The 14,283-nt window shown below is 44.4% G+C and overlaps 1 protein-coding gene across 1 annotated transcript in view; it reads right to left on the bottom strand.

The window, feature by feature from the left end:
* Nucleotides 1–6,348: 6,348 nt before the first annotated feature.
* The window catches only part of ZMPSTE24 (zinc metallopeptidase STE24), a 44,713-nt gene continuing 36,778 nt past the window's right edge, over nt 6,349–14,283 (bottom strand). The window contains exons 9-10 of the mRNA XM_019016244.3: nt 9,524–9,667; nt 6,349–8,076 (exon numbers count right to left, since the gene is read on the bottom strand). Coding sequence (XP_018871789.1) covers nt 7,852–8,076; nt 9,524–9,667 — 369 coding nt within the window. The 3' untranslated portion in view covers nt 6,349–7,851. The remainder of the gene's footprint in view (nt 8,077–9,523; nt 9,668–14,283) is intronic.

Raw genomic sequence — 14,283 nt, forward strand, 5'->3', positions numbered from 1 at the left:
TATTGGAGTTACTCTATCCTGGAGTTAACCAGGATAGAGGAGTTGTTGGGCTTCTCTTCTTGTGGATGGGGCAGTTGTTGCTGGGCCTCCATTGCCCAGGCAGGAAGGACAGAGGCTCTGGAGGGGGAGGGAAGGATGGGGCGTTTTCTCTGGGCACCTGAATTCTGAGCGTTAGGATAGCATGGCAGTTTTGAGGAACATCTGTGGGAGGAACCTGGGAATGGAGGCAGGATGCTGACCTGCTGTGTAACTTTGGGTGAATCCCTTTTGAGCCTTTGTACAACTGTGGCAAGGACTCACCTGTATCTTGTTCATGCCGGTATAGCACACCCAGTGTCTCGCCGGGGTCTGCCACTTGGAAGGTCCTCTGTGAGTTTCAGCACCCACGGTGTGCTGGCCCTGGGGTAGGAGCTGGTAGTGAAAGATTGGAAGACTTTGTTCTTGCCTTCCAGGGGTTTCCAGGTTCATGAGAAAAACAGATATGGACTTAGATGAAAAAAGTCCAGGAGAGACTAGCTCAGATCTGATCTGTACCGCCTGGGGGTTCCCAGCCCACAGCTCTGTAGGCCTTCAAGGAGGAAGAGGAGGGGAAGGGGGGGAAGGGGCTGAGGCTCGGGGACTCCAGCCTGAAGTCCAAGCGTGTGCGGAAGCCTAGACCCTCCCACCTTACCACAAACTTGGCTCCAAGTCCCCTCTATGCTGATGCATCCTTGTCCTCCTCCTTCTCCCCACTGCCCTCCACTAGCCCATCCTCCCTCCTCCCTCCTCCCTCCTCCCCTCAACACACATTTATCACTAGTGACATTTCAGCCCCCCTACCCCAATCCAGGGACACAGGAGGGACACAGTGGGGTTAGACTGAGGGCCACTGATGTGGCTTCACCCTCAGTGCTTGGGCAATTCCCAAGTTACAGCATCTCAGTCCCCAGAGAAGGCCATGCTGCCACTGTAGCCGCCAAGGGCCCCCTGGAGTGCAGGGCACAGAGGAGGAAGGGAGAGGATGTGAGCTGCAGGAGGCAGCTGAAGCCAAGCCTTGGGCAGGCTCTCAGGTATTACATACCTGGTGGGGAGGAGGGTTCTCCCTTCCCTAGGCTGGATCCCTCACTTGCTCCTAGTGCCTGGAATCTTAGGTTTAGAGAGCCACTCTACTCCTTGAAGTCTCTTGATGCACCTGCCCTGGGGCCCTTTCCTTATCCCTCTCTGCAGCATTCCCAGAGATGGTCCACTGGAGGGTTTCAGCACCACAGAGAGGCTGATGATTCACAAATCTCATGCAGTTACACCTCATTCCTTCTGACAGCAATTTGAAGGGGCTGAAAGGGGGCTAATTCCTAAGGACCAGTGGTTGGTAGCCTACGTAAGACTCCCTGGTGGGTAAATTTCACTCAGACCATTTGCTGTGATCTACGAATCTCCTATATGCCTTTCTGAACTCACCTCTGTGCTTAGACTCTGGTACATTCCACTGCAGCCATACCAGCCTATGCTGTCCCTCTAACACGTGCACAACACACAAGCCATGCCCTCTGTTTGGAATGTTCTTCCCCAAAATATCACTGCCAGTGACCTTGCTTCAGGTCTTTATTTGAAACTGACCTCATCCTTACCCTGATATTCCAGAATACCATTCTGCTTTATTATTTCTCTTCCACACTTAGCACTATTCAACATAAAGCACTAGAATATAAGCTCCACGAGGGTGGAAACTTTTGCTCTTATTTGCTGTTCTATTCTGCAGCACATCAAACAGTGCCTGGCACACAGCAGGTGCTCAATAAATATTTATTAAATGAATATGTTCAGGATGCTCAGAGGAAGATCCCACCAATCATCAAACCAGGAAGGAAGGGATCTGGTCTCCACTTGTGTGCGGCTGAGATGTGTTCTGAGATGGCCCAGTGTCCGAGTTTTATTCCCTCACCTACTGAGAACAGGGACCTGCCCTTTGACAGCTGAATCTTGGGAGGCAACAGTCTGATGCAAAAAAAAAAAAAAAAGTAGAAACTCAATTCCCCTGTTTACCATTAGGAAAAGGGGGATTTAGAAGCTTAACAGAAAGGGCATTGCACCAAGACAGCCCAGCCCCTTTGCAAAGGTTCAACACCAAACTGCACCTCTAGAATGCAGCCTGTGAGGAGAGTCCCACACCTGCTGCTGCTGACTCTTCTTTCAAACTTCATCTCTCTGGCAATCCTCTCCTCACCCTAAAGGCCAGCTGGGTCAGAAACATTTTTTTTTTTTTTTTTTTTTTTTGAGACAGAGTCTCACTCTGTCACCCAGGCTGCAGTGCAGTGGCGTGATCTCAGCTCGCTGCAAGCTCCACCTCCCAGGTTCAAGTGATTCTCCTGCCTCAGCCTCCCAAGTAGCTGGGACTACAGGCACCCGCCACCATGCCTGGCTAATTTTTTTGTATTTTTAGTAGAGACGGGGTTTCACTGTGTTAGCCAGGATGGTCTCGATCTCCTGACCTCATGATCCAGCCGCCTCAGCCTCCCAAAGTGCTGGGATTACAGGCTTAAGCCACCGCACCTGGCCCAGAAACATTTTAATTTTGTGCTTATTTACGTCATAGCAATTAGGGTGAATTATTAATATCACCAACAAGTATCAATTGTTGAGCTCTTATATTATTAGATACTGTGCTAAGTGTCTGCAAACATTATCTCATACTATCCCTACCACAGCCCTGTAAAGTAGGTATTACCCCATTTGCCATGTTAAAAAATAAAATCTCTGTCTCAGTCCCACCTGTAGATACTATCCCAAATTTTTGCTCCGTTTTATGGGGAGGGTTGGTCTCACTTTGGCTTTTAGCTCACCACACTGTTCTCAGATTCCTGCGCTGATTTCTCATGTCTCCAGTATCTGAAAGTCACTTGTTCCTTGGACCACATCTTTTTCTCTGGCTCCTCTCATATCTCATTCAGTTTCATGGCTTTAAACTTTATCTATATATCCCCAGTCCAGATCTCGCTGCTTAACTTGATCCGTTGATCCAACTGCCTACTCAACATCTCCCCTTCGATGTCTGATGGGCATCTCAAATTTAACATGTCCAAAACAATTCCTGATCTTCCCCTCCAGAATCCCCCCTCCTACGATCTTTCCCATCTCACCCAAGGGCAACTCCATCCTTTCAGTTATTTAAGCCAAATACACTGGAGTCATCCTCCACTCCCACTTTATCTCTTAGACCCCACATCTGATCCATCAGCACATCCTGTTGGCTCAGTCTTAAAAATATATCCAGAATCCAGCCACTTACCACCTCCTGACTACCACTCCAGTCTAGCACCATTATTTCTTGCAGGAAGGATTGCAAGCCTCTCCCAACTAGTCCCCTGCTTCAACCTTTGCTCCTCAACATAGAAGCCAGAGTGGTCCTATTAAAACTTCAGATCATGTCACTCCTTAGCCTAAAACTCTACAATGGCTTCCTACCACACTCAAGGAAAAGCCTGAATTCTTACAGTGGCCTACAAGGCCCTGCAAAATCTAGCGTCTGGGATGCTCTTCCCTCAGACACCTCCCTAGAACACCTCACTCTTCATTTCCTTCAGGTCTTGGTTCAAACGTGACCTTCAGTGATGCCTTTTTGTGACCACCCTATTTAAAATTGCTGGCCAGGCACGGCTCATGCCTGTAATCCCAGAACTTTGGGAGGCCAAGGCGGGTGGATCATTTGAGGTCAGGAGTTCGAGACCAGTCTGGCCAACATGGTGAATCCCCATCTCTACTAAAAACACAAAAACTAGCCAGGTGTGGTGGTGGATGCCTGTAATCCCAGCTACTTGGGAGGCTGAGGCAGGAGAATCGCTTGAACCCGGGAGGCAGAGGTTGCAGTAAGCCAAGATTGTGCCACTGCACTCCAGCCTGGGCGACAGAGTGCAACTCTATCTCAAAAAAATAAAAGATAATAAAATAAAATTGCAGCTCCTACCCCCACCCAAACACCTCAGCCCCCCCTTTTTTTCCAAAACATGTATCACCATATAAATACATTTTAGTTGTCTTTCTCCCCGAAACTAGAATGTAAACTCCAAGAGGTGGCGGATTTTTGTACCTTTGTTTACCATGTATTCCCCATCACCTAGAGCAGCGCTTGGTAGAGTGGGGACAGATGGAGAAATACAGTCTCGGTCAAGTTTCTTACCCAAAGTCTTACTAGTAAGTGGCATGTTGGATTATAGAGCCCCAGGCTTAATCCTAATACTTTACCTGTTATTGACCATCATCCAGAGAGCCAGAGGGGAGCTTGGACTCAGCCAAGGGCAGAGTAAGGCAAATCTGCTTCCTGAGTATTGGCGGTCCCGGCTTCACAGGTTTTTAGAACACACAGAGGTATCTTCCTAGCTGTTTCTGGTCAAACTGTTTAGGAAATCCTCCTCCCTGGAAATCATCCTGGATAACAGAGAAGAGCCCAAGATTTCCTTATCCATATTGTCTAAATGGGACTATCCCATTCCACAATGGATTATATTTGCCTTCCCACAAAACTGAACTCAGCCTGGCACACATCGTTCAAGTTACTTGCTCACATCACTGTGGTCTTAAAATGTTTCTGGATTAAAGTTTTGGATTACAAATTATCTGTAATTTCCTTTGTTTTGCCCTTAGGATAGAACGTAAGGCCCTTAAGTGGTAGTTAGCTTTCTGCTAATGATGGCAGAATACTCAAAACCATCAAAGATACAGAAAGTATATAAGAACATGGCCAGGAGTGGTGACTCACACCTGTAATCTCAGCATTTTGGGATGCCAGGGCAGGCAGATCACAAGGTCAGGAGCTCGAGACCAGCCTGGCTAACATGGAGTAACCCCATCTCTACTAAAAATACAAAAATTTGCTGGGCACGGTGGCTCACCCCATAATCCCAGCACTTTGGGAGGGCAAGGCGGGCGGATCCCCTGAGGTCAGGAGTTCGAGACCAGCCTGGCCAACATGGAGAAACCCCGTCTCTACTAAAAATACAAAAATTAGCCAGGTGTGTTGGCCCATGCCTGTAATCTCAGTTACTCGGGAGGCTGAAGCAGGAGAATCACTTGAACCTGGGAGGCAGAGGTGGCAGTGAGCCGAGATCATGCCACTACACTCAATCCTGGGCGACAGAGAGAGAGAGAGTCTTAAAAAAAAAAGAAAGAAAAGAAAAAAATACAAAAATTAGCCGGATGTGGTGGCTCACATGCCTGTAATCCCAGCTACTCAAGAGGCTGAAGCAGGAGAATCTCTTGAACCTGGGTGGTGGAGGTTGCAGTGAGCCGAGATCGCACCATTGCACTCCAGCCTGGGCAACATGGTGAAACCCCATCTCTACTAAAAATACAAAAAATTAGCCAGGCGTGGTGGTGCAAGCCTGTAATCCTAGCTACTTGGGAGGCTGAGGCAGGAGAATCGCTTGAACCCAGGAGGTGGAGGTTGCGGTGAGCTGAGATCGGGGCATTGCACTCCAGCCTGGACAGCAAGAGAGAAACTCCTTCTCAAAAAAAAAACAAAAACAAAAACAAAAAAAAACAAGTAGAAGGTTTCCACAGGGAGGGAAATATCACATGTAGGATCGGGGTAACAGTGAGCATATAAAATATAAGGGCAAGCGGGGACCATCATTTGGTACTAAAACCACTGAACTGATCCTGGGAATTCTCCTATCCTAATCAGAGGCAGAATTTACAAGCAGTTCTCAGACCTCAGCAAAGGGCCAACTCAGATAAAGCCAGTATATACACACAACAGAGATTCTACCTTAGATTCAGAGCTTAACTCTGCTGGAGTTGGGCCATTTTACCCAAGGCTTTGACCTACTCAATTTTGCCCCTGCTGCACATCCACCAAGTCTTTCTTAGGATGCAGAGTGCCATCTATTCCTTCGTTGGTGGGCCTGTCTACTCTTCCCTTGATTGGTCAATTTCTTAGGAACCTACCAGTATCCTTTTGGCCATCCCTATGCCTCTGCCATCCATAAAGTGTGGGTGACTAAGTCAGTCACATATTTAAAAGCTAATTACTGCCACCATATGTAAGGAAAACCAAAGAGGCAGCTGGAGCAGACCAGGCAGGCCCAACAATTTGAGGTTATAAAAATAGAGAAGGAATGATTCCAAATGAAGCTTCCAAGGAAATATCTGCAAGAACTGGTGATACTCTGGAGCAGAGCAGGAGCAAGACACTGAAGAGACTCTATGTAAAGCACAGTGGTGGTGCTGACACCACTCATCATTAGGGCTATTTCTTCATTCCACTCTTCATTGCTAGCCCCCAGTTCCTCTCGGGTAATAAACATATGTTCAGGTAACAAATGATACACAAATTAAACAAATGATACACAAATATCAAACTAAAGACAAAGTACATACATTTGCATTGGCATTGTTTAATGTTTCACTTTTGCAGGACTGAAATTTGTATCCAAAGGCACAGAAGGAAGGAAAGGCAGTTATCAGAGCATGAAGTCACAGATAAAGGATGCTGAATAAAAGCATAGGACTGCTCCTCTTTAGCCTTAGGAAAATAAATAATGCAGTATTAAACTAGATTTTTATTTTTATTATATTTCCATGTGAAGACATCACCCAAATGTCAGCGGAGCAAAAGACTTTACGGTCAGCTACCAAAGGCGTACAGTTGATCCCACTTTGGAATAAATGCCCAGAAGGTAAGCATTATCAGTGAGTGAGAGCTCTAGGCACAAAATAAGTTCTCATTCAGAAAGTGGACAGAGATATGAAGCAGTGAAACATATAGCTTTAAAAACTGGAAATCTTTCATGACATTTGTTTTCAAAGTAAACATTATCTGCATTTCAAGAACTGTAATTTTCAAAAGTAGAATCAGGCCTGATTAAGTAGTATTTATGACTTACAGATAAAATTACAAAAATAAAAATGAAAACTCTTCTGCCCTTGAAAGAGATAGAAAACTATATTTTTTCCCTGTAATGTCACAGAGATTCATCAGTATTTCACCCTTATGTCACTTAAAAAATGTTATTTTTAATTCGTCTTTCCTGTTCTGCCACTTTTAACATAGCAAAACGTGTTTAATATGGCCATCTCTGCTGAGTGAAAGGATGTGTTATTTACTGCATGAATGAGAAAAAGCTACAATTTACCTCCAATGGGATCTCATATCTACCACGTGGGAAAAAAAGATAAAGACAGGGATTTTCCAAAAAACAAAAACAAACAAACAAAAAAACCCCACAAAACTCAATGATTTAAAATATCCTATACATAATTTCTAAACTTCAAAGCACTATGAGAAACTCTTGATCACTGTGTAGCAAGAAAAGAGAGAAATTAAAAATTTGGTAGAATAGGAGAGCATTTTTCTAACTACTTTCATTTAAATAACATTGGCCTTACCAACTATTACCTTTCTTATTTAAAACACTGATTCACCAGGTGAAATCATAACAGCATGAAAGTAAGACCAGATTTCAAGTTAGGTATGAGCACAATGATTCAGGACCACTGTTTCCACCTCACAGAAAGGATTCCCGTGGTGATGCTCCCTCTTTCAAACATATGCCCTCAAACACCTCACATGCAGATTCCATATAAGTATACAAATAAAACGAGTTCTGTATTTTTCCAAATAATTTTACAACTTGATGGTAAATTAGATGTCAAAGATAAAACTATGCCTTTAAAAACATTAAGCTTCAAAATTGATTCAGTGTTTTAAGAAATGAATTATTAAAATCATTTTTGAAATGACATATTAAATGTATTTAAATCTGGGCTTTTCTGTACTTAATTTTTCTTTTAAAAAAAAGTTTAAAAACATCAAGAGCTGGAACATGCTGCCAGGACAGAAATAATCAGAAATGTCTTCAGTCACAGACCCTGGGCATCTCAGTGTTGCTTCATAGTTTTCAAAGCTTGAAGTCTCTCTAGCAGTGGAGGATGAGAATAATGCCACATTGAGAACAACCAGTCAGAAACAGGGAATCCCAAGTTATCTTTGTTAAGTTTGATTAAAGCAGAATATAAGTCTTTAGCCTTTCCAAGTTTCTTGGCAAATGCATCAGCTTGAAACTCAAATCTGCGGCTTAGGACTGTTAGGCAAAAAGAAAGAACCTGAAAAAGAAAACGAAAGGGTTTTAGCCACTGCCCACCTCTTTGTTGTTACTAAAGGTTCCATGAGCTGAGACTGTAGAGGAAGTTTGGCTTGGGATAAGAGGAATGGCAGGACAAAAGAAAGATCACTAATATTTAGGGGAACTAGGGTGAGGAAATTATAAATTGAGCCTTATTTTCCCCCAAGCAAACAGGCCAGAAACACATATAAAAGTTAAACATCCCTAACCAAAAACTTGAAATCTGAAATGTTCCAAAATCTGAAACTTTTGAGTGCTGACATGAGACTCAAAAGTCATGCTCAGGCCGGGTGTGGTGCCTCACACCTGTAATCCCAGCACTTTTGGGAAGCTGAGGCAGGTGGATCACCTGAGGTCAGGAGTTCGAGACCAACCTGGCCAACATGGTGAAACCCTGTCTCTAGTAAAAATACAAAAATTAGCTGGGCGTGGTGATGGGTGCCTGTAGTCCCAGCTATTCAGGAGGCTGAGGCAGGAGAATTGCTTGAACCCGGGAGGCGGAGGTTGCAGTGAGCCAAGATGACACCCCTGCACTCCAGCCTGGGAGACAGAGCGAGACTCCATCTTAAAAAAAAATAAGAGTTTTAAGATAATACATCTCAGTTCTCTGCCAAATTTATTTTTGTTTATGTGGACAATGCTATATGAATATGATCTATGCCCCTCCATTTTTCTTTCCTGGTGTCCCCACCATACATAATAGAAAAATATAACTCATTTAGCTCATCTTAACTCTACAACCTATCCCAAGAAAGAATTCTTCTGAATGGAGATACCTCAAGATCTTCAATATTATTTCTTAGCTTAATTTGGAAGCCTTACCAAACATCATGAAATGATGCCATTGTCAGGTTTGTTATATAGTCTCACATTAACCTATGTATTATCACTCACACGGAATACCCCTAATGAGCTAACACAGAGCAATGTTCTTAAGTTTCATTTACCACAAAATACCCGATTTTGATTTTGTGGGTGTGGGTGGATCCCTCAGGCTATATGGAGGCAGGTGGTCATGGAGCAGAGGAACAGTCACTAAGCCTCCCTTACTGAGCTGTACACAGACTCAATTAGTGTTTGCTTTGTCCCCTCATACACATAAGATTTTTACCCAAGCACTGGTGAATATGTGGCCTAGGACACAACATTCCATTAGTTAATCTCCATCTACCGAGTCCTTTTAGGTGTTCACCACTGAAGTCTAATTTTCTACTTAATTTTGCTAAGAGTATGCAAACGTTTATTTATTTGGGCTTGAATTTTTCTGCTACTTTGTCATACTGACCAGTGAATCAGGGGACTAAAAGACTTTGTTTCATCTATTTGTTAAAACTGTACTGTTCTATTTCCTTTTTCACTATCCTGAAAGCTCTAGATTTGAAGCAGGCAAGAGCATATGTGTGATAATTTTAAAGATCATACATTACCTCATTGTAAGGTGAAAAAATAAACTGGAAGATGATCAATAGTCCAATAAGAGTGGGTTGGCTATCATAAAAACCAAATGCAGCAAAAAGCTCCTTTCGACCAATTAATACAGCAAATAAAAAAAAACACAGGAAAGAATTCATCTAGAAAGAAGGACATGAAATTTCTAAGTTATTACCAAGCTGATTTCACTATGGGATCAGTAGCATCCATAAAGTATAAGAAATCACAGTGTGGCCGGGCGCTGCGGCTCACGCCTGTAATCCCAGCACTTTGGGAGGCCAAGGCGGGTGGATCACGAGGTCAGGAGATTGAGACCATCCTAGCTAACATGGTGAAACCCCGTCTCTACTAAAAATGCAAAAAAAATTAGCCGGACGTGGTGGCGGACGCCTGTAGTCCCAGCTACTCGGGAGGCTGAGGCAGGAGAATGGCGTGAACCCGGGAGGGGAGCTTGCAGTGAGCTGAAATGGCGCCACTGCACTCCAGCCTGGGCAACAGAGTGAGACTCCATCTCAAAAAAAAAAAAAAAAAAAAAAAAAATTCATAGTGTGATTTTAAGAAAGGTATTAGTGTGATCACAGAACAAATTATTTAAGTAGCTTTTTTTGAGACAGATCTCACTCTGTCGCCCAGGGTGGAGCGCAGTGGCACGATCTCGGCTCACTGTAAGCTCTGCCTCCCAGGTTCACGCCATTCCCCTGCCTCAGCCTCCCGAGTAGCTGGAACTACAGGCGCCCCCCACCACGCCCGGCTAATTTTTTGTATTTTTATAAGAGACGGGGTTTCACCGTGTTAGCCAGGATGGTCTCAATCTCCTGACCTCAGATGATCCGCCCACCTGGGCATCCCAAAGTGCTGGGATTACAGGCATGAACCATACTGCCCCGCCAGTAGTTTTTAGTTTCACTTTTATTTCAAAAGTAAAATAAAATGTTCCCAAATGTATAAACTGTATCATTTTCTATAAGGGCAAGCTTAAGTTGAGGCTCCTATCATTGAGGGTTTGAAGTGGTCAATAGCAATGGGATATTTTCTCTCTGTAAAAGGGTGAAGGGCTAGAATGGATTCTGGCCTTGTTTTATAACACTGTAATCAGATACAACGCCTCCCACCTGACTTTGAAGCGGAGGCTCCAAAGAAACAGGCTTCCCTTGAATCCTCTCTAGGCCCACTGGAGCTGTACCGAATAGTTAGAAAGGTCAGGGGAAAAAGTAGATCCATCTTGATCAATAAATGAGAGGAGAAAAAAATAAAAAATCTATACCAAAATACAACCTCTTGGAGTAAGGTTGGAGAACACACAACATTCTTTTTCTGTGCAAATTAGGATCTTGGAGGCCACATGTACCTTATTTAAGTATGTTGCTCCAAACCATTTGACCCAAACGAGATGACCCAAGAAGCTGTCAGCTTAGAATGGGGCTTAGAGCATAAAAAGGCTCACCAGCTGCCCCAGGACAAGCAGCTTCGACACTCATCCTTATAACTCAGTGGATCCAATACGACAAGCTCCAACAGAAAACTCAGTGAAGTCTCCTCCACTTATAATCTATGCATCCACTTTTGTCAAGTAACCATTGTCCTTTTGAAAAATAACTTTTGGTTTGCTACTGGGCCCTACTACAGACTGAATTCCTGACCATGGGATACTATGATCCTGCAAACTGAACTATCCCTTCTGAACTGGGTGCTATGTTAATCTGTTAATCTGCCTAGCCAGGAAACTGCTATGCGCAGAAGCACTTCATCATCAAGGACAAGTGGTAGATATAAGAGTGGAAATGAAGCAAGTTATGAAGGCACCAGTAAGTTAAATAAGCAGATGGCTCATACTCTAGTACACCAACTCCTACCACCAACAACCCTCAACCAACCCTTACTCATATGCCGTTCCCTATAATCAATTAGTTGAACAGGAACAAAATCAGAGCCTATTTTACAATAACTTAATACAATATGCTGGCACCAGATGAAAGTGGACTGCTGTGGTATTACAGAGCCACTCAGGGATGGTCTTGGAAGGTGGTGGTGAAGGGAATTACTCTTGGTGAGATGAACTTTAAGGTGTATATCTCACTGTCTACTCAGCCTGGGAGGAGAGAGAGCCTGAGGCAAGGATATATATCCTAATTTATTGGCAGTGGGAAAAAAATGGTTCGGCTGAATTATTAGGGCCTTGGAAAAAAGTAGAGGATGGCTAACGAGATTTGGAAAAGAGGTATGTGAAAAACTTCCAAAATTACTGTTTGGACTATAGAGTTTGACTATAGTTGGCCTAATGTTAATGTTCACCCAAAGAGTCCCATGGTCAAGGAGGCTCTTGGTCAAGTGGGGAAGACACCTGCTCTGTGAAGGTCAGCTAGCCTTTCTCTGTAGCCGCTCCATGACTTGGTCAAGGGACTTATGAATAGAGTGGCCACAGCGACAAAGATGGAGTTAATGTATTAGTCAACACAGACACCCTCCTCACTGGTGCATGCCATATGCCCAGTCTGTCCGGAGAAGCAATCAATCCCAGCCTTGATAAGGTACCACATCTCAGGGACCATTTAGCCACCTTGTGGTAGGCTGATTCCATTGGAACCCTTTCCCTCATGGAAGGGGCAGTGATTTTCCTTATTAGACTGAAAACTCAATTGAACTTGGACCTGGACTTATTTAATCTTACTCAGTGCCATGTATCCACACAACATAGCTTCAAGCCAAGGAATGCATTTCTATACCTAAAGATATAGGAAAGTGCCCACAGGAGTTCACAAGTCTTCCCATATAATCCATCACCCAGAAACAGCTGGCCTTTTTATTTTAATTTTTTTTAGAGACAGGGTCTCCTTGTCACCCAGGCTGGAAGTGCAGTGGTGTGATCATGGCTCACTGCAGCCTTGATCTCCTGGACTCAAGCCATCCTCCCATCCCAGCCTCCCAAGTAGCTGGGACTACAGGTGCATACCACCAAGCCCAGCTAATTTTTTAACCTTTTGGAGAGAAGGGGGTCTCGCTATGTTGCCCAGGCTGGTCTCAAACTCCTGGCCTCAGATGATCTTCCCTCGTCAACCTTCCAAAGTATTGGGATTACAGGCATGAGCCACCATGCCTTGCTCAGCCAGCTTTTTTAAAGGTCTGAAAATCCACTGAAGATTCAGTTAAGGCCACATATGCTCAGAACTAGTCAACACGATATAGTCCTTTTTCACCCAAAGCCTAAACATCTGTTGGTTTAGAGGTTCTAGAACCGAGAAGAGGAACATTATTGGAATTGCTTTCTTTTCGTATTTTCTACAATTTCCAATGAATATATAGCAACTTTTTTTTTTTTTTGAGACGGAGTCTCACTCTGTCGCCCAGGCTGGAGTGCACTGGGGCGATCTCAGCTTACTGCAACCTCTACCTCCTGGGTTCAAGCAATTCTCCTGCCTCAGCCTCCCAAGTAGCTGGGATTACAGGCGTGCCACCACGCCTGGCTAATTTTTGTATTTTTAGTAGAGATAGGGCTTCACCATGTTGGCCAGGCTGGTCTCGATCTCCTAACCTCAAGTGATCCACCGTCTCAGCTTCCCAAAGTGCCGGGATCACAAGCATGAGCCACCACGCCGGCAATAACTTTTAAATGAAAAAAATGTTTTAGACCGGGCACGGTGGCTTATGCCTGTAATCCCAGCACTTTGGGAGGCCAAGGCGAGTGGATCGCTTGAGCTTAGGAGTTCAAGACCAGCCTGGACAACATAGTGAAAACCGGTTCCTACCAAAAATACAAAAAAATTAGCCGGGCGCGGTGGCATGCACCTGTGGTCTCAGCTACTAGGGAGGTGGAGGCTGGAGGATGGCTTGAGCCTGGCAGGTGCAGGTTGCAGTGAGCTGAGATCACGCCACTGCATTCTAGCCTGGACGACAGAGAGAGACCCCATTTCAAAAAAAAAAAGAAAAGAAAAGAAAAAGAAAAAAATGTTTTTTAAAAAGCATTCTAGAGGCCGGGAGTGGTGGCTCATGCCTGTAATCCCAGCAATTTGGGAGGCTAAGGCAGGCGGATCAACTGAGGTCAGGAGTTCGAGACCAGCCTGGCCAACATTGAGAAACCCCGTCTCTACTAAAAATACAAAAAAAAAAATTAGTCAGGTGTGGTGGCGTGTGCCTGTAATCCCAGCTACTCAGGAGGCTGAGGCAGGGGAATTGCTTGAACCCGGGAGGCAGAGGCTGCAGTGAGCCGAGATCGTGCCATTGCACTCCAGCTTGGGCAACAAGAGTGAAACTCCATCTCAAAAAAAAAAAAAAAAGCATTTTAGGGTGGGCACAGTGGTTCACACCTATAATCCCAGCACTTTGGGAGGCCGAGGTGGGTGCATTACCTGAGGTCAGGAGTTCGAGACCAGCCTGGCCAACATGGTAATACCCTGTGTCTACTAAAAATACAAAAATTAGCCGGGGATAGTGGTGGGTGCCTGTAGTCCCAGCTACTCAGGAGGCTGAGATAGGAGAATCGCTTGAACCTGAGAGGCAGAGGTTGCAGTCGGCCGAGATCACATCACCGCACTCCAGTCTGGGTGACAGAGCGAGACTCTGTCTCAAAAAAAATTTTTTTAATTTAATTTTAAAAAGCATTTTAATGTCCAACTTATCTAGGCTTGTTCCTTTTGATCTTCCAAGTTCTTACTCTGGAAGTGATGATGGTGGTGATAACAATAGTTTATATAGTACTCACCATGTTCCAGGTGCTAGTCTAAACTCTTTACATATATTAACTCACTTAATTCTTAACCAG

Source organism: Gorilla gorilla, chromosome 1 (genome assembly GCF_029281585.2).
Source record: "Gorilla gorilla gorilla isolate KB3781 chromosome 1, NHGRI_mGorGor1-v2.1_pri, whole genome shotgun sequence".
Lineage (NCBI taxonomy): Eukaryota > Metazoa > Chordata > Mammalia > Primates > Hominidae > Gorilla > Gorilla gorilla.